Source organism: Amborella trichopoda, chromosome 5, assembly GCF_054954075.1.
Source record: "Amborella trichopoda isolate Santa Cruz 75 chromosome 5, AtrichopodaSantaCruz75HAP2 v2.0, whole genome shotgun sequence".
Taxonomy (NCBI): domain Eukaryota; kingdom Viridiplantae; phylum Streptophyta; class Magnoliopsida; order Amborellales; family Amborellaceae; genus Amborella; species Amborella trichopoda.
Genome location: NC_142340.1, coordinates 41939103 through 41961110, shown reverse-complemented (window position 1 = coordinate 41961110; position 22008 = coordinate 41939103). Strand labels below are relative to the sequence as shown.

Below are 22008 nucleotides of genomic sequence, written 5' to 3'. Positions count from 1 at the left end.
AATGGTAAAGTTACCTCTTTAAATAGTTTTTTAATGAAAAAGTAATGGTTATTTTGATAAATACACCCATCACATCCTATTCTAACTTGAACATTTGTATTTTGAGGGGTTGTTAACTCTAGACAAACCCATATATATATATATATATATATATATATATATATATATATATATATATATATATATATATATATATAGGCGTAAATAAACAGTGATTTCGCCTACCTTCATCACCATCTAAAGTTCATCTCACGGTCACGATTGTCCGATAGTGTTTTAATTTTTATTTTTTATTTACAAATCAGAATGATCTGAAATTTGAAACATGTGTACATATTAGTGAGACGTACCTAATAAAAATATAAAAAAAATAATTCATTAAACAAATTGACCAAAATACCCTTAAAAGTTTTGGGTGTATTTTGGTCAATTTTTTTCATGTAGAATATTTTTTTGATATTTTTCGTAGATTCGCCTATTTTTTATGAACACACGTTTCAAATTTCAGATTATTCTGATTTGTAAAAAAAAAACTGAAAAAATAAAACACTACCAAACAATCATGACCGTATGATGAACTTTGGACGGTGATGAGGATACGCGAAATTACTGTTCATTTTTTCCTATAGTCGTGTTGTAGTATCTTAGATATATATATATATATATATATATATATATATATATATATATATATATATATATATATATATATATATATATATATATATATATATATGTATAAATATTGTATATATAATATATAATATAATATACATATTGTATATTATAAATATAATATAAATTGATATATATATATATATGTATATATTATAATAAAGTATATATAATAATATACTTTATTATAATAATATAATATAATATAATATACATATTGTATATTATAAATACAATATAAATTGGATTTTATAAATATTTCCACACCTCAAGAGGTGGGGTTTCATTTTACGATGTTTTGGTACCATGGTAAAATATTTGCATAGGCATTTGGAACGAACCAAATGTGTGAAAAACAATTTACATATGTAAACATTTACTTACGAACCAAACGTACCCTTAAAATTAATTTTAAGACCCCCAAATTTAGTGATGTAGCTTATTCATTCCGTATATTTTGGTTATACTAAAAAATTATCTAATTACACCTATGCACTTTAAAAAATAATATCTCGAGGTTGAAAAAAATAATATCTCGAGGTTGACCAAAGACCATCCAATTTTTAAATAGTAAATATCTAAGTGCTAGACAACTGAAATTTCAGATTTTTTCTCTTGAGAACAATCATCTAGTGATTCTTTATTGGTTCTAAAAACTTCTTCCAAAGTAGATCTTTAGTAGCAGAAGTAAATGATACTGCTGAAGGAACATAGTGTACATGCTCAAAATTGAACGCTACTCAGAAGGTGCCTTGTGATAGGAGGGGAAAGTTGCAGGGGCCATGGAACTCTTCCGTGCTATGGAAAACCAAATTTTTTTTGCAGGGTTTTGTTACTTTTTAACACTCTTTTGAATGGGCTATATAAAACCAGTAAGGTGGAAGAAGCCCTGGAGTTGTACAGAGAAATGGGGAAGAGAGGGTTGCGTTTAAATATTGTAATGTGTATCACCCTCATTGATGCCCTTTTCAAGGGTGGGAGAATAGTGGAGGCGGCCAGTTTGGTAGAGGAGACGTACCATAATGGTATGAACCCCGATGTTGTTACTTATACCATTCTTATAAACAGGCTCTGCAAAACCAATAATGTGGAAGGGGCTATGAAATTATACCGAAAAATGGGGAAGACAGTATAATGTACTCATTGATGGCCTCTACAAGGATGGGAGAGTAGAGGGGAAATGGGTTTGTTAGAGGATATGTCCAAAAGTGGCTTGAAACCTAATGTTATTACATATACCACTCTTATAAACAGGTTCTGCAAAATCAACAATGCCAGCAGCGCGTCGGCAGTATCCAGAGAAATGAGGAAAAGAGGGTGTTTCTCAAACATTGTCACATATAACGCACTGATAGATGGTCTTAGCAATGCTGGGAGAAAGGAGGAGGCAGTGGCTTTGTTGGATGAAATGCACCAGAGTGGTCTATACCAAGATGTTGTTACAAATAACACTCTTGTATATGGGCTTTGCAAAGCTCATAAAGTAAAAGGGGCCTTCGTGTTATGCAAAGAAATGAGGAAGAGAGGGTGTTATCCAGATTTATTACGTATAATACGCTCATAGATGGTATTAGCAGAGTGAGAGAGTAGACGAAGCATTGGCTTTGTTAGAGGAGATGTACCATATCGGCATGGATCCAAATGTTGTTACGTATACCACTCTTATTAACATATTCTGTAAAGCCAATAATGTGGAGGAAGCTTTGGCATTATCCAAAAGAATGAGAAAGAGAGGGTGTCAACCAAACATTATCTTTTATAACACACTCATTGATGGTCTTTGTAAGAATGAGAGATTAAAGGTTGTTTTATGACATAAGCCTAGATTCTGTCATGTATAAGTATAACAGGCTCAACAATGCCAATAATGCAGAAGAAGCCTTGGCATCACACAATGATATAGGAAGAAGAGGATGTCCTCCAAACATTGCAACATATAACACACTTATATATGGTCTTTGCAAGAATGGAAGAATGACGGAGCCAATGGAGCTGTTGGACAAGCTGTGTACCACAATGGCGTTAACCCAGATGTTATTATATAAACCACTCTTGTAATCAATCTCTTAAAGGCTGATAGTGTGGAAAGAGCCTTGAAATTATGCAAAGAAATGGAAAAAAGAGGGTGTCACCCTGATATTGTCATGAATAATGCACTCATATATGGCCTTTGCAGGTGTGGGAGTTTGGAAGAAGTGAAGAGTTTGTTAGAGGAGAGATGCCAAAAAGGCTGAATTTAAGATGCCATAGCTTATTATTGAAAAAAAGTAAAATTATGCTCCCACATAATGGTCTTTATGACATAGGTTTAGCTGATGAAGCTGTAAATTTGGTCCTTAGCATGTTCGAAAATGGAATTTTCCCTATACAGGTACAATATTTAATTCATGTTCTCTAGAAGAGTGAATCTTGCCAGAAAGCCACATAAATGTTAAATGGTGATGCATGCTTCGGTCTAACGATATCACATATACGGTGTATGGAGCAGTGGTCATACTGTTGGTTTTCCAGGGGCATTTTTTCCATTGTCTGCATGCTATGTATTATTGTAATCTATTTATTGTAAATAAATACATGTAATTTAATATGGGCTGATCTGTGTATATCAAGATTGAAATTGTAAATACATTTAATTCCACTTCTAGGGATAATGTGATATCTCTCATACACTCTTTAAACCCTTGTCTCCTAAATTTCTGTGCACTATGCTTTACTCTGTTAAATATCTGTTTAAAGATATGGGTCTAAACATGCACTCAAATTGTTGAACGTTATAAAATCGGGATGACAGTTGATTGCACATTTTGTACCATATAGTGTTTTTGCCCAGTCAAAACACTTTTCTTTTTCCCTGGCCCCAAACAGGCTAGGCAGAGCATTATTAAACTCACTCTGCAATCCTTATCTAGGGAGCGGGTGAAGTGGCCAGTGACGTCATCGACCACAGATGAGACCGTAGGACAGTGGCTGATTTGGGACAAGAGAAGGCCCCGGGCCCAAATCTCTGCTGTGTAGCTTTGTTCCATAAGTTTTAGAACAGCCTTGCCCCTGTTCCACAAGTTTTCATGGAATTTTGATCGTGAGCTAAGGGCTGAATGCCACTTTCAGATCCCAACTTATGCGAAATAAAAAAGACATGATAGACATATGGATAACTGAGATATAGTAGGCATAAGAAGCACTAAGACATTGTGCACATGACACTATATCATAAACCATACACCTGGAATTAGCTTGTATAACAGGCTGTTCAACCTGTCCAAATAGGCTGTCAAAACTGTGTAGTATTTTTGAATATCCGATTATACACCTCATTGGACAACTGAAGTTATACTTGGAAGAGTCTATATAAATCACTCTCCTTCTTTCTTGCCTATCAACCAAATCTCTCTATCTCTCTCTATCATTGTTTCTTAATTCTGGAGGGCACCAGGGAACTAAAAGATCTTAGGCCGAAAAGTATGAGATAGTTCCTACAAAATCCTATCCAAAGTGCTTGCCTCGCGCCTGCGACTGGTGCTAACCCATCTCATGTCTCCTATGCAAGTTTGTCCAAGACTGCCAAATTCTGGATGAGGCATTTGTTGCAGCGAGTGCATCCACAACTAGACACCAATCCAAGACAAATGTTCTTGTCCTTAAACTGGATAGGGAAAATGGGTACGATCTTGTCAACTGGGCCATTCTTCGATAAGTGCTACCATTGTTCGCAAAATCGCCCGATCTAACCGCTAACAGCCCAGTTAGATCGGAACCGGCCAGTGGCCGGTTCTGATTTTGGGCGGTTAGGGTGGTCAACCGGTATTTAAAAAAAACAATTCAAAAAAATGTATATAAATTCTCAAAAATAAGGAATTTGATTTGTAATGCATTTTTAAATGTTTTTTACAGTATGGTAAATATTAAAAATTATTTTGGTTATTAATACTCACTTTTATATTTTCCCATCTTTTTTAGAAAATTTAAAAAATAGCCCTTGAAAGATATAAAATGGGTTAAAATCCATTTTTGCATTAATTTTCAACTTCATTTGAATGTATTAATTATTCTTTATATGCTTTTCATATTTTAGTATATTTTTGTTGTATTTTTTTTTATTTTTTTTCAACACATTTTTTATCTCCCGGGACTTGCCCGGTTAGAGCAGTTGAATTGGCTTTACCTATTAGGCTGGTTAAACCGCTTCCATGCCCATGTCCAGTTAACCGTTCCGGTTCGATTTAATGAACACTGTGTGCTACAATCGATGGGCTTCAATAGCATATGGAAGACCTAGATTAAGGGTTCCATCTCCTCCTTGTGGTTCTCAGTTTTAGTCAATGGATCCTCTAAAGGATTCTTCCCCAATTTGAGAGGCCTCTGCCATGGAGACCCTCTATCCCCTTTCTTGTTTACCAATTTTTTTTTTTTTTTTCCTTTTTTTGTTGTTTTGAAATAAATTCACTTTCTTGTTTGCCATCTTGGCTGAGGTCTCAAATCTATCTCAAATCTACTTGAAAGCAATCTGGTCCAAGTCCACTGTATTCAGATCACACCCCTAGTTCTTTGTGATGCTAACGCCAACAATTCAAAACCTTTGGCTATTTCTTAGGTGCTTTGAAGTTTTCATGGAGTTCAAGCTAAATTTCGATAGCTGCTCCATGAAACAATCCAGGACTAGCAAGGGTAGGGGATCTATTCCTGGATAGCTCATATCAGACTTTGCTGTAGAAAAGGGATTCCCAAAAGATTATTTCTTTGGCCTCCAAGTTTTCCAATTTCCCAGGAGATAGGAATCCATTTTTACCAAATTTTTTATATCCTGAGGTCTCTACAAGTCACCTTTAAGCACATGTAGAGAGAGGCTAATGCAGGAGCAGGTACATTTGTGAAGGAGTGATCATCAGCCTGCCCGAAATTAATGATAATTTCAACCTGGGCTTTTAAGTGTGGCATTTTCTGTATCATTTTGTGAAAACTGTCCTTAATAGTCACAATTGTATAGGGACAGATCCATGAAGGCTGCTATTAGTTTAATACACTCTTCTAAGTTTCATTCAGAATATATGCAACTACATAACCACATTTGTTAAGACTGTAGCTTTGACAAATTACAATCTCAGGGGAGGAGTTTTCTTGCAATACGTGAAGAATCAGTTGGATAACCATGATTCCTCTATGGAAATTTTAGTGAACTTATCATTGAGTTTGGACATAATAAGCGTATGTAAAGACTGGATAATCATCCTGGTTTCTTCGGCACGAGTTAGCGTGTTTTTTCGTAAGGAACCACATACTTGCCCAAGTCACACTCAACGTGGGTTGTGCGCATATCTAGTTCTATTCGCATATACATATGTGAGTATTTACCAATTTAACCTACTACCTCAGTCAATAGTTATATATAAGTTTTTGCGAATTTAATTTTTGCCTGAGTCAATAGGTAAGTAACCTGGCGAACAAACAAACATGAAACGAGTAGAGTTGAGTAAGTTGGGGTTGCCTTGCTTTGTATTAATTTTTTGATGTGAGCCATATGTGCACATTATGCTATGACTCATCAAGGTAGCAGAAAAGAGGTTTCTTGAATCTTAGCTGATGAAGATCCTATTAGAGGTTGTATTCTTGTTATGAAACTGACACTCCCTTGGTGATTTCAATAGGAAGCCCAGAACCAATGGATAATTTTCATTTGGTTAGGTGCTCCTGCTTCCGAGACTCCTCCAGTAACCAGGCTTGGTATATGTAACATACATCCCATGGTAGCTTGATGTATGCATTGCAAATTTTTCTTTATGTGTTTAAAAAGGCTAAAAGTACAGCTACATGTTTTATTGAGTAGGCAAGAAATAATGGTGGTAGTTGGTTTTTCTATGACAAGCTCCAAGATTAGACTTGTGCGTTTGGGGGTATTTTGTCTCCAATAAATGTCACTGGACTCGAGGAGTGATGCCGTCTAGCCAAACAAATTCCTAGCACGATAATTGTTGGAAGACCGAAGGAACCACTGGAAATGGCTAAAAAGCAGTCTTAATACATCAAAAGGAGAAAAAATCCCTGACTTTTTGGCAGCACATCCACTTCTTGATGATTCAACCCTCCTTTATGATCTCCCAGATGATCAAGCCTTATGTGTCGAAGAACCATATGAGTAGGAAATGTACTTTGATGGGGCTTATCAAGAGGGGCAAGGAGGAGCCGGATTGCTTGTCCATACCCCTCCGAATGGCATCATGTCTCTATCCATTTCTTTTGATAGTGTTGCCTCACATAATGATGAGGCTGAATATCAAACACTCGTAATTAACCTTGAAATCACTGCAGGACTTGATGTCCCCTGCATGGCTATTTTTTGGGATTATGAGCTCGTGATTTGCCAATTGAAGGGAACGTGTGAAGTTCAAAAGAATACCCTTTTTCCCTACCATGACTCTGTAGAACCTTCTGACTGTTTTTGAGGATTTCACCTTAACTCATCTCCCCGGCAGGTTGAACCGTCAGGCAGATGTGCTTGCCAAATTGAGAGCCTCACTTGCACTTTCGATTGGTAGGCTCATTCCGGTATAGGTCGTGCAATAGCGATATGTTCGTCCTAAGAAATGTATCGAATATGATGATGAAAGGTACATATTCCCTAAGTGCTCACCATACCCATACCATGGGGCACACTAATGTTGGCAAAGCAAGCTCATAGAGATGAAAAGGAAGCTCAATTGAAGCAACAAGCCGAGGCTCATGTATGCTGGGAATCACTAGCGATTGGGGCCGTGACCTTTTGGGATATAGTCAATACGGCCGGCTCCACACTACCCATGGGTCCTGAGATCGTTATGAAGCGGGCTCTGCCGTATACATTTATAAATGGGGTGTCATTCAGAATGTCTTTTGACAGCGTTCTGCTACACTCTGTATCTCGTAATGAGGCTGAGCATGTTATGAAAGAGGGACACTATGGGGTATGCGGCTTACGTGAGGGCATCAATGGCTTAAAAAGACTGTCCAATAGCGTCATGACCTTAAATTATGCGCCATGGTCCTAGTTACTTGTCCCTAAACTGAACTACTCCGTCTCATCTCGCGATGTTCAACCGCCCGCTAGGGGTTTGGTGAGACCATTTTCAGGGCACCTCCCTCATGATTTGAGGGGCGCTCAAATCAAACTTTTTAAGACGGTGTATGGCATGAATAAAAAGCAGAAAATGTGGCCAGAGGCTTGGAAATGATAGAAACAACACATATAGCATGGAAATATGGCGTACTTCATTAATAGACATGGATGGAACTATTTTGAAAGAACGTTTACTTAGTATAAGATTGACACCTTTTATAAACTTCTATTAATATTCTCCAACATGCAAACTTAAGAGGGCAGCGAATATGGTTTTATCTCAGATTTTCAGTGAGAAAGAAAACACCTTATACAAACCTCACCCTTGTAGAGAAAAGGGGAAAAAAAATACTGAATCAAATTGGTCACCATCCAATAAAATGACTGACAACGAAGGAAAGCCAGTTGGCCTACCGAAACCCGCAATTTTGGGCAACACTCCTTCCACCGAAACCTGCAATTTTGGGCGACACTCATCGTTGAACAAAAGAAAAAAGGAATATGCCAACAACAGTACCTTTGCCACAAATAAACCAAGATTTAAAGGGAAATCCAATCCTCAGCTAAAGGATGACGATAAATATCTGCCTCACATAGTGACATGGCATAACACTCAAGGATGACAGCAAATATCTGCCTGACATAGTCACATGGCATAACACATTCAGTAAAGTATTCGAAAAAGATTTTAAAGGAGTTTCCATGGTATCTCCTGATTTAAGATTCTACAAGTTCAACAATAGAATGCGAAAAAGGAAATCACAGAGATTTCCATGTCTAAATTACAAGCATGCATGTGAACAAAAATGTGTTTCTTCTAATTCTTCCATGATATGCTCAAATAAATGAGCTGATTTTCTCCACTTCGGGTGACTCCAATTATACCCCTCTCTTTCTCTCTCTCTAAACAACCTCAACACTGTCATAGAAACACAGCCCACTCTTCATCACAATTGCTCTCTACTTCAGAAGTCCAAGTTTGATATTGCTGAGGCTCCTCTCTCCCCACAACAATTGAACGCTGATACACAAATCTATTTCTCGCTACTTCCAACTACCACCTCCAAGCTTGATGACATCCTCAGTGCTGCTATCCTTCAGTGCGCGGCCAAAGCCCGCATCACTGCGCTTATCAGTTGCATCCCCATATAAGTCCTTTAACCTTGCGAGGTTGCTTGACATGGGTGCCTTATCTTTTGGGGCTTCTCCAAATGGACTCGAGCGCATATCCGATGGAGCCTGCAGGCTCCGACTCGTACTCCTACTTCTGCTCCTGCTCCTGCTCCTACTCCTTCGAGTCCTCGAATCCCTCTCCCTGTCTCTATCCCTCCCTCGATCCCTTTCTCTCTTTCTATCGCTACCTCTCTCTCTATCTCTATCTCTGTCCCTCTCTCTGTCGGAATCCCTATCCTTCTCTCTATCTCTAATTCTATCCCTGTCTCTCTCTCTATCTCTATCCCTGTCTTGGTCTCGGCTGGTCCTCTCGTAGTCACGCCGGTCACTTTCTCTCTCTAGGTGCCTCGACTTGTACAAGTCTCTATTGTCTCGGTCATCATTCCCATGCCTTCGATCTCGGTCTCGATCGCTTTCATTCCGATCTCGCGGTGGGGGTAACGTTCGGCGAACTGGCGAGGAGTCACGGGTTGAGGCTCGATGTGGGGCGCGTTGACCAAAAGAGACAGAGAGAGCTGCTTTCACAGATGGGGGCCTTCGTGCAGTGTCATCAGAGCCATGGCGGTGTGATTCACCAGTTACCCCCAAGTGCTTTGTGGGGAGCTTGAGCCTCTCCAGGTGGGCCACTATTTGGCGCATGATGGGGACTGGGGTGCGGGGAAAGAGGGTGTCGAAGTAGTACTGCAAAATCAGATGAGGTCAGATAGGCCAAGACATGGGCTCTACAAAGAATGGATCTACTAAAGTTGTTGAAGTCTCTCTCTCTCTCTCTCCTTCCTTATCCAATGGGTAATTGCTCATGGAATATCATACAAGCTACAAGAGATGCACTCGGCAGATCCAACCTCACAGATATTCATCAAACATATGAAAAGTTAAATTAGCCAGGGAAAGCTAGACAGATATTCGTACTCGTTCAGGAGCACAGACAACACCACAGCAAACAGTTGGGATGTTAGGTCACATTTTCTCTATACTAAAATTCCCATTCACAATCATCTTAAACGCATACACATCCATGTAGTCTAGTACCTGGTCAGGCTCACAGTCAAAACAGGCATCAAAAGATCAGTCAATAAGATGGCAGAAGAAAACTGCCAATTTTTAGCAACAAGTGCGCTACAGCTCTGTTACTTACAAACGTGAACTGGGAAGTATTCAAGCAATCCTAATAAAGCCAAAAATGATTGTGAATAAGAATTCTGTTCACTATAGTGGACCTTGGCCATAGATGAGGAAGAAGTCTCTAACATTCTACTATCAAATTTTTTTTTTGAAGAGAAGTAATTTAGAAAATGAGGTGTTCTACTTGATGCATGGGGATCAGCATGCTTCATTTGAAAATGGCATGGGAGAGACATTTGAGAAAGAGGACTAATTTAGAAAAGGGTGCGGTTTGTATAGAGCCGACGCTTTAAACAATCAAATTAGAGCCCACCTTCAAAGCGTGTCGAGAAATGTAGTTTTAATACTGAAAATCTTTGACTAGCCTTAAAACATATTTTTATCTTTAATTATAAAATTTAAAGCTTAAAAAATAGTATACATCGAGCAGATCTATGAAAACTTGAATAACTCAAAAATTGACGGTCCAAAAATGCGTTACAAGATGCACTATTTCCAAAACTTGAAATCCATGTTTTTCTCATTCCATGCATCTTGATGTCCAGATGATCAATTTGAGGATATTTGACTAGGCTCTCTATATGAACTTTTCGCTTTAGAAATGAGGTGTTTAAGCTTGTTGCATGGGGATCATGAAGTTGAAGCTGAAGAGAACTGCTTAGTGGGTAAATTGCAATTTTGGAAGGCATGGTTCTGCAGGAATCGAACATTGGTATCCAGGGTTGTGAGGTGGCACGAGATGTGAGGAAACCTTCAATATTTCTTATCAAATCAAAGCCTCAACAGCAACAGTAAATATTTCTTATCAAATCAAAGCCTCAACAGCAACAGTAAACATTTCTATCAAATCCAATGATTCAACAGCAAAAGTACAACCAATCTTATAGACTGGTGGCTTCTTGTTCTCTTTCAACTGTTGACCTAAATGTGGGCATTTGGGAAAATGAACTATAGGATCTTAGATTCAAGTACAGAACGGTGTGACTCCATATATGATTAATTTGCAGGTTAAGCAAAGGAAACTTTTGTGTTGTTCTTCTGATAAATAACATATCAAGCATTCTATCTGAGCAGCTCTTAAAGGTGTTCTTTCGCCATTTTTTATTTCTAATCAAATCCAAGATTACAATAGCAACAGTGTACTTTTCACATTGGACTTAAATCGGGCATTTGGGAAAAGGACAATATGATATTAGGGTTTGGCATATTTGAGTATAAAACGATGTGACTGGATATATGACCAACTTGCAAGATAAGCAAAGCACACTCTAACTTGTATTTGTATTATAATAAAGACATTATATATGAGTAGCTCTCATAATTGATCTTGGCCAGAGATTTCAAGTAATGACAAATGGGGCAGATACAATATAATCCAATGGAATATGGTATATAGTACTCCAAAGGGATATACCATCTGTTCCTGCTGACAGAAACTAGAGATTAATAGTGCACCCACCTGGGCATTCACCCAGATATAGTTGACCTGTGGATTGGTGGATGGGCCTTTGTAGTAACATAAACCATGCCCATCATATTATGTGATACTTTTCCAGGCAATATTCCATTTCAATGGTGTAATATATTCTATTGTTTCCATACCCAGAATATACGTTCCTAAAGAGACCACTACACTATGCAAAATGAACAAATATAGAACCGCTAGAAGGATCAGATTGCAACATGAAGACATAATAAGAAAAATCGAAAAGGAAGCATCGTCTTAAGACAGTCAAATCAACATTCTATATCATGTAAAGAAAACTGCCTTGTACCATGCTTTGCTTCAATTCAAGATCAACATTACAAACCTTTTACTTAGTTGCAGCAGATAGAGATGTTTCTCCTCTTTCAGTAACCTCCAAAGGGCGACCCATGCACAGGATCTCAAATGAAAAATTTATGAGTGGCAAATCACAGACCAAGACCAGTGGTAGCTTTACTTGCGTATTCACCATAGAGATTTATTAATATTTCCGTCAATTTAAGGGAAGATATACACTATAATCAGGCAGATAGCCTGCCTTTACCAGATGATGAAATTAAACTTAAAATTAACAAAGCCAAAAATGGCAAGCATGAAAAGATATGTACTCACCTGTCCAAGAAGCAGATCACGCACATAGACTCCCATTGTCGTCATTCGACCATTTGACCCCGGAGAAAATTCCTGGAGGATATTGAACCAGTGATCAGATTGTAAACATGTACATCCCTCTACATGTATCAATTAGGAGTGAAGAATCTTAAGTGAAGCACACATCCCTCTACATGCATCAATTAGGAGTGGAGAATCTTAAGTGAAGTCTACACCCCTCTACATGCATCAATTAGGAATGGAGAATCTTAAGTGACGTCTACATCCCTCTACAAGCATCAATTAGGAATGAAGAATCTTAAGAATAAATTTGTCAACATGCCAATTAGGAGTGAATCTGTGTGTGTAAGCATGCGCACATGTGCGGGGTTCAAATATGTAGATGTTTGTATCCAATATTTTCTAAAGATTCTGCTGAATCTTCTCTGCAATCATTCCCACCATTCACTGAAGAAAAGTAGATTCATATCATCATCATCATCCAAGCCTTAACCCATTTATTTGGGGTTGATTACATGAATCATGTTATGCCATTCTGCTCTATCAAGGGTCATACCCTCAATCAAACCATAAATAACAAAAATTCAGGATTCATGAAAAGATGTGGCAGAGTTTTAAGCTGGCTGCCCTACCTACCACAACCCTCCTCCTTTATTTGAGCTTGGGACCGGCATGACCAGCTTGGGACCGGCCATGGTGGAGTTGACAAGTAGATTCATATACTTGCTAACAAATTGCAAAACTATTCAGAGAATTTGTTGAGGAACAGTTATAAAACTTGCATTTTTCCTAAAAGAATTTACAAGCAATAGAAGATCAGTCAAATTTGGCATCAACATGCCACCATAACTCAAAGAAGTAGGCAACATATGACCTTAAAAATGTAATGCCACCAATAAGGATGACGCAAGCAACTGTCTTACTAGAACACCACTTTGAGATGATTGAACAGTACATGTAACAAACTTATTGCAAGCTAACAAGATACCATCCTCAACTTGCTGCCCAATGGTCAAAAAAACGGGGGGAAAAGAAAAAAAGAACTCAAAAGTTCCCAAGTTTTTTACATCAATTACGCAATGATAAGACTGAGTATTGTTTAATCCCAAATTCCACATCAACCAAATTCACATAACCAAACACCATATCTTCTAACAAATGAACAGAGGTTGTCCATTCATATAGTACTCTAACATAGATAACAAATATTCGCTAAAGTTGTAGAATTTGTACTTTTTTGACAGGCATAGAATTTGTAAAATATTGCAAATATTTTAAAGGAACTTGTGGATTAATAGAAACAGTGAACCATTATATAGTTTCCCTATCAATTCAAAATTAAAACGTTGTGTTTAACATATTTCAAGCTCACTTCATATTTATTTTTAAACATCTCTAAAAAATTACCAAGGTCATGGACACACTTGAGAGAAAAAATATGGTCAATATCAAGTTTGAGAAATATGTGTGTGTGAACACAATAAAATCTACAGTAAATTTGGCACAGTGAGATGCATAACAAATTAATCACCCATTTTAAATTTCTTAGGAATTCATTTGCTTCTTCAAAAAGCAAGACATAATCTACCATTCAAGGACATGGCATACAAGTTCATAACAAAACTATGTCAACAAATTGTTTGGCTTCATGAGCTCCTTTGGCACTCTCAAACTGTTGTATGCTCATAACATCAGTGCTACTCCAGTATCCTGGGTGGCAGAAACACACCAAAAACAAGCAAGTGCATTACTACCAAGAGATAACATCTCCCATCAGATATTATTAACCCCCCTCTGCCCCTCATATACCATCCAAATATCGAAGCAAATCTTCTCCTCAAGTAGATGAGGATGGTTAAACTTGTTTACCAATTTGGTATACGATTGGGTATCACTCTTATATTTCAAACTTAAATGGGGTATGATATAACTGCTGTGCCATTGGGGATCACATACAGTGCAAGCTTAATGAGGAGATATTAAATAGATGGTTGTATGTATAAAAGGGCAATATGGTTATGTTGAACCTGAACCTTCAATCTCACTTTTTCAACGAGAGGTTGTTGCAGATACTAGCACAGCAGAACTATTTTAATTTAGTGCAAGGATGTATATGATAGAGATTAAGATTGATTTAGGCAATCATTATATTTCACATCCCATTTAGATGCTTTATATATCAGATTGGTCTTGAATGTACAACTGATTTTTTTAATGATGCCATCAAATAAAAATTCAGATCGCTCCATAACAAAGAAGATTTGATTCATGTGATGTATCAGCTCTGCAATAACTCTTCCAACAAGTATATTTATAGAGGGGGAAGATCATCGTGGAGCTATAAAGAAAGCCTGCAACTCTTAAACTAAATAAATTTATCTTTATAAGAACTAATGGAGAATTGATCCACGTCTCATACATACTGAGTAAGGACAAGGATATTAACAATATCAATAGAATGGGTACCTCTTCATCTTTGACATAGGGCTCAAACCAACCCCATAAGGTCTTTGGCTCTGCAGCATAACGCAGGTAGAGGAAACCAATCTGCATATATCAGCACCTGCAACTTAGAAACTACAATCTAGACAATACACCATCATAATCATATGCATAAAATAGCAATAATATAATTATCGACAAGTAATGTTATACATATTTATACCAATGAAATTGAAAAAAACTGGGCGAGCCAAATTATCAGAAGCACTCACAGCTCTGATGTATGGAGAATCAGGATGCTTCAACAGACCATGCATTTGTTTAACGGTGAGTTTCATGGTGAAAAACTTGTAAAGAAGACAAAATGCTGTAGAAGGGCCTCTACAGTTTCCAGTCATCCAAGGCTCCACATGATCAACTTGATTATATATCTCATCAATAACTTCATGATAGGTCTTCAATCTGTAAAGCTCTTTAAAATAATCAGAAGAAAGAATGTTCATGCAAAGGACCTTTTCTAGCAAAGAATCGATGGGTTTTCCAGATGTTTGAATCTCCATGATCTCTACAGAACCCCTGGTACAAACAGAAACCGAAGAATTTCAGCTGAGAAGTGGCAGGCCAAAATAGCTGATTTATAGAATCAGCTTAAGCCTTCTCACAAAGAAGATACTCAACCACCACTTGTACAGTAATTATCATAGGACATGTCACTATACTGCTTTGCATCTATCACACATTGTAGCACAAGGCACATAGCCACGCATTCTCCATACCTACAACAAAATAATCAGTATATCAATAATGAGGAAGGAAAATTCATTGCCACAGTTCAAACAAATTCTTATAGGACCTGACTTATCCAGTCACAGTAGATAAAATAAAAAGAAAATTTGTTAGCTAGAGAAAAGGAACATTGAATCACCGGTCAATGCTAAAATTGCATAGAAAAAAGGAATATTATCTTTATTTTACTTTTAGAGAAATGCATATAGTGCAATAAGTTTTCTATTATGATGATAATGCCTGTGATCCAAATCATCTCCCTAAGTTAGACTTAATGTTTGCAATGATTAATAGCAATCAATACACATGCTTTCAGACCATGCATTGCCAGCGAAAATTCAAATTCCCAAAAGCATGAGTAAGGGCTATCCCATAGACCATGTTATTTTTATTCTCTACATAACACTCTGTTGACTTAACTGGAAGTAGTACAGCATTACTTGGAAGAAGCAGAACCTGATGCTGCAGATATACTTTGATTAAATACTCCATATAACTTGTTCAGTTAACATAAAAATCTGTAATACTTATTGAGCATGTAGTTGAAGTTTATGGAGGCATAGACATGTACATGGATATCACACATTCATTTGCCCAGTTAAAGAAGGCAACCAATCAAAATTATGGATTTGCTCCGGCCCATACAGTCAGAAAGAATGTAATAACTTCTTGGGGTCCTTGAGGTCCTCAAGTGCACTCCTTGACAGGCACTAATTTACCAAATCTGACAACAACTAGGACATAGTCCACGTTTATTCCTATATGCCTTAGCAAGGCTCTGAAGTCTTGACATAATGTTCATTATGATAATCTCCTTTTAATCAGATATGAAATCCTTCATGAAAATGTGAATTTTCTCTAGCTGGAAAACATTAAAGTAGATCCCCCGGATCTGGCCAGCAATTGGACAAAGGATAGAGTAGAAAGAGCATGAGAACCTCCTTCAAAAAGAGAACATGCATGCATGGCCGGCTTCTTCCACTTAAACTTAGTAGCATTAGCCGTGCTCCGTGGGGTAGTTTAGTGGAATTAAATGAATGAGGAGCTGATGAAAAAAGCTCGCGCAATGCAATGACCAATGGACTGAAAGAGCTGGCAAGCTGCAGGGAATGCATGGAAGGGACGGAAAGAAAGCAAGTTTTTTTACCTATATTAATAACTTCTTTCGCTCAGGGTGGCAACAACCAAGGTGTCCTGGGACCGGGTGTCTTCATGCTGATCATGGATTTCCTCAGTAGACAGTTGGATTATGCAAGGGATGATACCTAGGGCTTTTCCTTCGGGGTGTGATTATGCTGATGATGCTGTGATTTTTTGTGAAGCCTCTATAACTACTACTATTGCTATGAAAGAGGTTCCATCTAATTTTGAGATGGCTACCGGGCAGAAACTCAATTCCATAGGGGTTACAGGGGGCGGGACCCCACTGGAGGAATGAGAGGAACAATCCGACCGAAGGGGAAGAACAATTATCAGATGGCATACCCTTTTCCCTGGTTGGGGTGGCATTTAGAACTAGGGAAAGGGTTTCAGGTTGGATTTCTTTCTTTTCTTTCTTGGAGGGGAGGTCTCGATTGACTAGAAAGAAGGATTGGAATGCTAGTGAGGTGAGGAAGGACGCTGAGTCGACATATTTGGGAATTCTTCCTTAGATGTTTTCAATAGATTCTCGAACCTTCGACAAAAAGAATCTCCATGCATGCGTTCTTTCTCTCCTTTCTTCAGCCACACATCTCTTTCGTTCACCCCTTTTTTTTTGCTTTTGGTCTGTGCGTTTTTCTTTTGTTAGGCATTGAACCCCACTGGTTGGTACTAAGTGGTGTCCTCCCCTCCCAAAACAAGACCTTATATATAGTTCAGTCTATGGAGCCTCAAGCTTCAACCATGGCATGGCAGCAGTAAGTTGGCCCAGTCTCTCGCCCAGCCTTCACCTTCTTCAGTGGCCAAGTTATAGCATTCAACGGTTTTTCTCTTTCTTTATTTTCCATAAAGCACTCTAGCAACAAGCAACCTCTGCCAAGCGAGAAGATGTGTCAAAGCACTCGCGACTATGGCAGAGGTGGCAACTAGCAAAGAAAGCCAGTGGTAGGAAGGTCAAACTATTGTCTTAGAGCCCAGCCCTTTACTGAAAGTCTCCTCTATAAAGTAAAACACCAATCTTTGGAATTCCATCTGATCACAAGGAGAATATCACCCTATACTATCTAAAGGCCTGGTAAAACACAAAAGTAAACTAGAAAACAACTCAAAAGGGCTCGCACAACATTCTCCATAAAAAAGAGTCTCATTCATCCTTGAGTAGTTGGATCATCCAACAAAGATCATCATTGAAGCTGTTTCTAGTCAGATCTTCTACGATTTACAGTCTTGGATTCCCAAGATATCTCCCACCATAGTGTCACTTAAGGTCCTTCAGATTTGGATCCCAAAAAATAACAGTGTCTTAATACCCTAGTCTGAAAGAAATATCATGTAAAAGTTATCATACCTATCACTCATTGAAAACAACATATAGAATACCTAAGAAGTTAAATTATTTCTCTTTGTAATATCTCCAATGAAGCACATCTTCCAGGGGTAAACCGTGCCCTGTGCCTCATGCTTCAAGGTTCCACCACATTTACGTTCACACACCCCCCTACCCCCCCCCCCCACCACACCCCCTCTTCTTTAGTATTTTCAGGTGCAGAATTCCATGGAAGTGACAACACTGAATACCCTAAATGAAGGAATTATTACTTGGTTTCAGAGGTTTACTTTGTATTCATATATATCATGACAAGAACTCATAAGAAGTTCATTCATAAGATCTGTTACTTTATGGCAACAGAGTAGATCTCTATATGACCCTATAAAAATGAGAGGCATCCTTCAGTTTTAATATAATGGTTCCGTAACAACCTGACTCAAGAAAATGCGTTAGGCTCATGAAGCAAATGGTGTGTCCTTGCAAAGACAGGGACTAATGCTCTAAAATTGAAATTCACATTTGGATTTCACCACTAAGAAAAAAAGATATTCAGTGTAACAACATTCATATAAAGGCCATGAATGAGAACATTTAGATACCACCAAATCATAGAAATTCAAATACAAACTTTATAAATTTATTTACCAGCGTAAAACAAATTCTTGAGAACAAACATAAAAATTCATATTTTCTATTACTCTCCAGTCTTCAAATTTTGACTCTCATTAGTAGCCTTTTTGGATAAGTTCAATGTTCAGGGTTATAACCTGCATTTCTTTCAGGTAAAAACAATAACCTTCTAAAAACTAATGAAATGATTAGTGATGCAAACAGAAGAACCAAACTAGGTTGCAGTCATGAAGTAATATAATTTCAAATTAAATTCCAAAACAAATAAAATGCATGTGCTCTGAACCAAAACAAGCCAAAATCAAATTTCACTTCACATACCAATCAAATACAAAGATAAGCAAAAAAATATATTCAGATTATAACAAAGAAGTCAGCAATATATACCATCCAAACCCTAATTATAACCAAAACACTGTCAAGACCTCAAACCTACACCTAAACAAAACATCTGAATCCTAAGATAAGTTCAGAGAACCAAAAAATAACACCCTAATTCTGACACAGATATCCAGGAAGAGGGAGAAAGAACATCAACAAAACCAGGCAAATGAAGAGGGCAAAAGAGACAAGCAGCAAAAATGATGTTCATACCCTAAAATACCCATGACACAGATGTTTCAAAGGAGAGAGAGCTACCTGCAATGGATCACGCGCGAGGTGAATCTGAGAGACAGAGAGAGAGAGAGAGAGATGAATCTCAAAGGGATATAGAGAGAGAGGCGTGAGGGCTTTTACCGCTCCGCGAACGAAAAGAAAGAGAAACAATTTTGCAATGACTTTCGCCTAACAGTACTTGTAGGAATATAAAGGACATAAATACCCTTAACTACTGCTTAAAGACGATTCACCCATGGCATTCAAACTAAAAAGAATATGAGACGAGTAATGATCCAATGGGGGACCCTACCACCTTGTGGCATGGGACTCTTAAAGATCACCGTTAGATCTACATTCCGGTCTTGGGATCACTAAATGGTTTCACCGGCTAACTCCTTTTTAAAATCGGCCATGGAGGGTTTCGTCTTTCTTCTCCCTCTCTCCCATTTTGCTCAATATTTCTAATTTCCTCATATCCAAGTCTCCTCGAGATAATTTTGGAGGACAAATTGTTTTGGGTACGATGTTGCGAAAAACACCTCTTTCTCTCTCGCAAGGTCACAAGGTCTCAAAGAACGGTTGAAGAACAAAAAACAGGTATGCTATATCTCTGTATTTCTCAATCTCTCTATCTATGAATCTCTCTTTGTATTTCTCAATCTCTCTCGTATCTGTATCTCTATAATCACTTTTATTGGGGGTAGGTATTTTTCAATATCTCTATATTTGTATCTTTCTTTCTTGTTTTTATTGAGGGTAGGTATTTCTCAATCTCTCTTTATATTTCTCGATCTCTCTTTAGGGAATTCTAAGGCTTTTTTTTGTAAGGCATCTCTCAATCTCTCTCTTTATCTCATCTTTTTGGGGGGTTGGTATGTCTCAATCTCTCTCTATATATTTGTATCTCTTTATTTCATTTTTATTGGGGGTAGTATTTCTCAATCTCTCTTTGTATTTCTCAATATCTCTCTCTAGAGAATTTTAGAGCTTTTTTTGTGGAGTTTTCATCATCTGATACAAAGAAGAAGGTTAGATATGGTTGGAGAAGAAGATTGTGGTCTATGTGGGTATGGAGGAGGTGAAAGAGGGCACCACTTCTGGTTTTCAATCGATCAAAGATTGCTATAGCAAACCAACAGCCCCAATAAATAGAGTGGAGTCTTGGGCCACCCTATTTTCTCACTCATTTGCTTGTTTAATGGATCATCATTATTTCACATGATTAGAGAGTATTGGAATTTTTTTTCTGTGTGTAAATAGGTGGTTCTGTCTTTTTGGATTGTTTTGTTTTTGTTTTTCATATGCATGGTCATTTATCTCTCTTTTGATAGCTTTCTTAGGTGAAATTTCTGGTTGTCTTTTAGCTCTTATTGTTTCTCTGTTATGTGAGAGATTGTTGTTTTCTTTATCCTTTTCTGATTCTGTTTACTTTTTTATGTTAAAAGGTTTTAAGATATTCAATGTTCTAACTGCAACTTCCTTACCTGTATATCTCTCTCTACTTTTGCTAGGGAGATGTAGAATAAGAACACCCAAAACTTTGGGCGATGTAATTTTGCATAATTGATTAGAATTCTTGTAGAATTTGCATAATTTTAGTATAGGCATGAGTTGTAGATGCTATAGTTGCAAGATCGTTGTATGTTAGGGAATCTATAGAAGGTAATTTAAATTGTTTTGCAATCTCTCTTTCTGGTTGACGTTTTTATGTACCAACTATATTATGGTGTTTTTTGTTTTTTTGTTTCTTGCAGGTCAAAGGGGATAAGGAAATATATAGCTATATAGAAATGTAATACTCAGGTTACATGTTTCTCTTTCGCTCTCTCTACCAGTTTTACATGTCACTTTTTCACTTTCTCTTTTCATATTGGGAAGCTTGAAGTTGACGCATGTTGAGTGGTTTGGTAGAATCGGACTGAAAGTTTGTAAATTCCGTAAATCGTTTTGTTATTTGTTAGATTCATTTTTATCCCTCGTTCTTTCTTACTATTTCTCTACCAATTTTGCTATTTTTTCTAGTGTTTCTTCATACTTGGGTGCTTGAAAACATGTACATTAAATGCATTTGTGGCTGGGTGGAATTGGATTGAGACCTAACACACATATACCTCCAGAAGTCTACTTCTGCATGTGAGACCATAAGGAGCATGTAATAAATTGTCACAGTGGTAGATACGTACGTCACTAAATTAACTGCATTTAAAATGACAACCCACTCTCTCTAATGGCGCATTAGAACTCAGCTACCTGAGATGCAATGACTAACAATAGCTCAAAAATCGTAGGTCTACATGTATTGTTTCTATACATGTTTTTCTAGTTGAATTGATACATGATAGAGTATGACACATGATACATCTTTTGAACTACACATGTTTTTCTAGTTGAATTGATTGAGTTTGCCAATTGTGTCTAAAGTCTAAATATTTCTATTACACTTCATTGTATCATTCTCATTCCATGTTATTGATCCAGAAAGAAACACCAACAATGCTTTACGATTTCCTACTAACCATTGAGGATCATCCCTTATGGTATGGTGCCAATGCGAAAGAAATAGATAGAGCTATCCAGGTTATGAGTGATTCAAAATTGATTAGTGTTGTTGTTCGTGTTGAAGTTCGACCAAAATGACAACATGCACCTATAAAATGTTCACATGCACCAGTGGCATCACATGTAAAAGGGAGCAATAATGATGGCTCTAAGGAGGTTAGTGTTATAAACACTTGCAGTTAGGAAGATGAAAATGGAAGAAGGGGATACCCCAATGCAAATGAAGGAAATATTGGTTGTGAACCATTTGTGGATATGGAATTTTCATATGAAGAAGAAGCAAAATTATTATATAATGAATATGCGAGGTAAATAGGATTTTAGCATGCGCATGAGAAATACAAGAAAAAACACAACATGATG

General features: G+C 37.4%; 2 protein-coding genes and 1 long non-coding RNA gene across 6 annotated transcripts; 2 read left to right on the top strand and 1 right to left on the bottom strand.

The window, feature by feature from the left end:
* Positions 1-1380: 1380 nt before the first annotated feature.
* Positions 1381-3041, top strand: LOC105421881 (uncharacterized). Its single transcript, XM_088866285.1, has 3 exons — positions 1381-2206; positions 2253-2477; positions 2518-3041. Exons 1-3 carry the CDS (start codon positions 1856-1858, stop codon positions 2731-2733), a joined length of 792 nt encoding a protein of 263 aa, XP_088722411.1. The 5' UTR covers positions 1381-1855; the 3' UTR covers positions 2734-3041.
* A 5341-nt stretch (positions 3042-8382) lies between these two features.
* Positions 8383-19196, bottom strand: ATSRL1 (PRP38 family protein). Of its 4 annotated transcripts, XM_011630897.3 has the most exons (6): positions 19126-19196; positions 15279-15376; positions 14873-15176; positions 14625-14705; positions 12159-12230; positions 8383-9616 (listed from the first exon to the last, which is right to left on the bottom strand). In XM_011630897.3, exons 3-6 carry the CDS (start codon positions 15158-15160, stop codon positions 8807-8809), a joined length of 1251 nt encoding a protein of 416 aa, XP_011629199.1. In that variant the 5' UTR covers positions 15161-15176; positions 15279-15376; positions 19126-19196; the 3' UTR covers positions 8383-8806. The 4 variants fall into 4 exon arrangements, with proteins under 4 accessions (XP_011629199.1, XP_088724086.1, XP_006829603.1 ...); XM_088867960.1 differs by having other exon boundaries at positions 14873-15376; XM_006829540.4 differs by lacking the exon at positions 15279-15376.
* Positions 19197-19323: 127 nt separating this feature from the next.
* Positions 19324-22008, top strand: LOC148782114 (uncharacterized). The gene is made up of 3 exons (XR_016056338.1): positions 19324-19683; positions 20841-21768; positions 21802-22008. It is a non-coding gene; the product is annotated as an uncharacterized LOC148782114 (long non-coding RNA).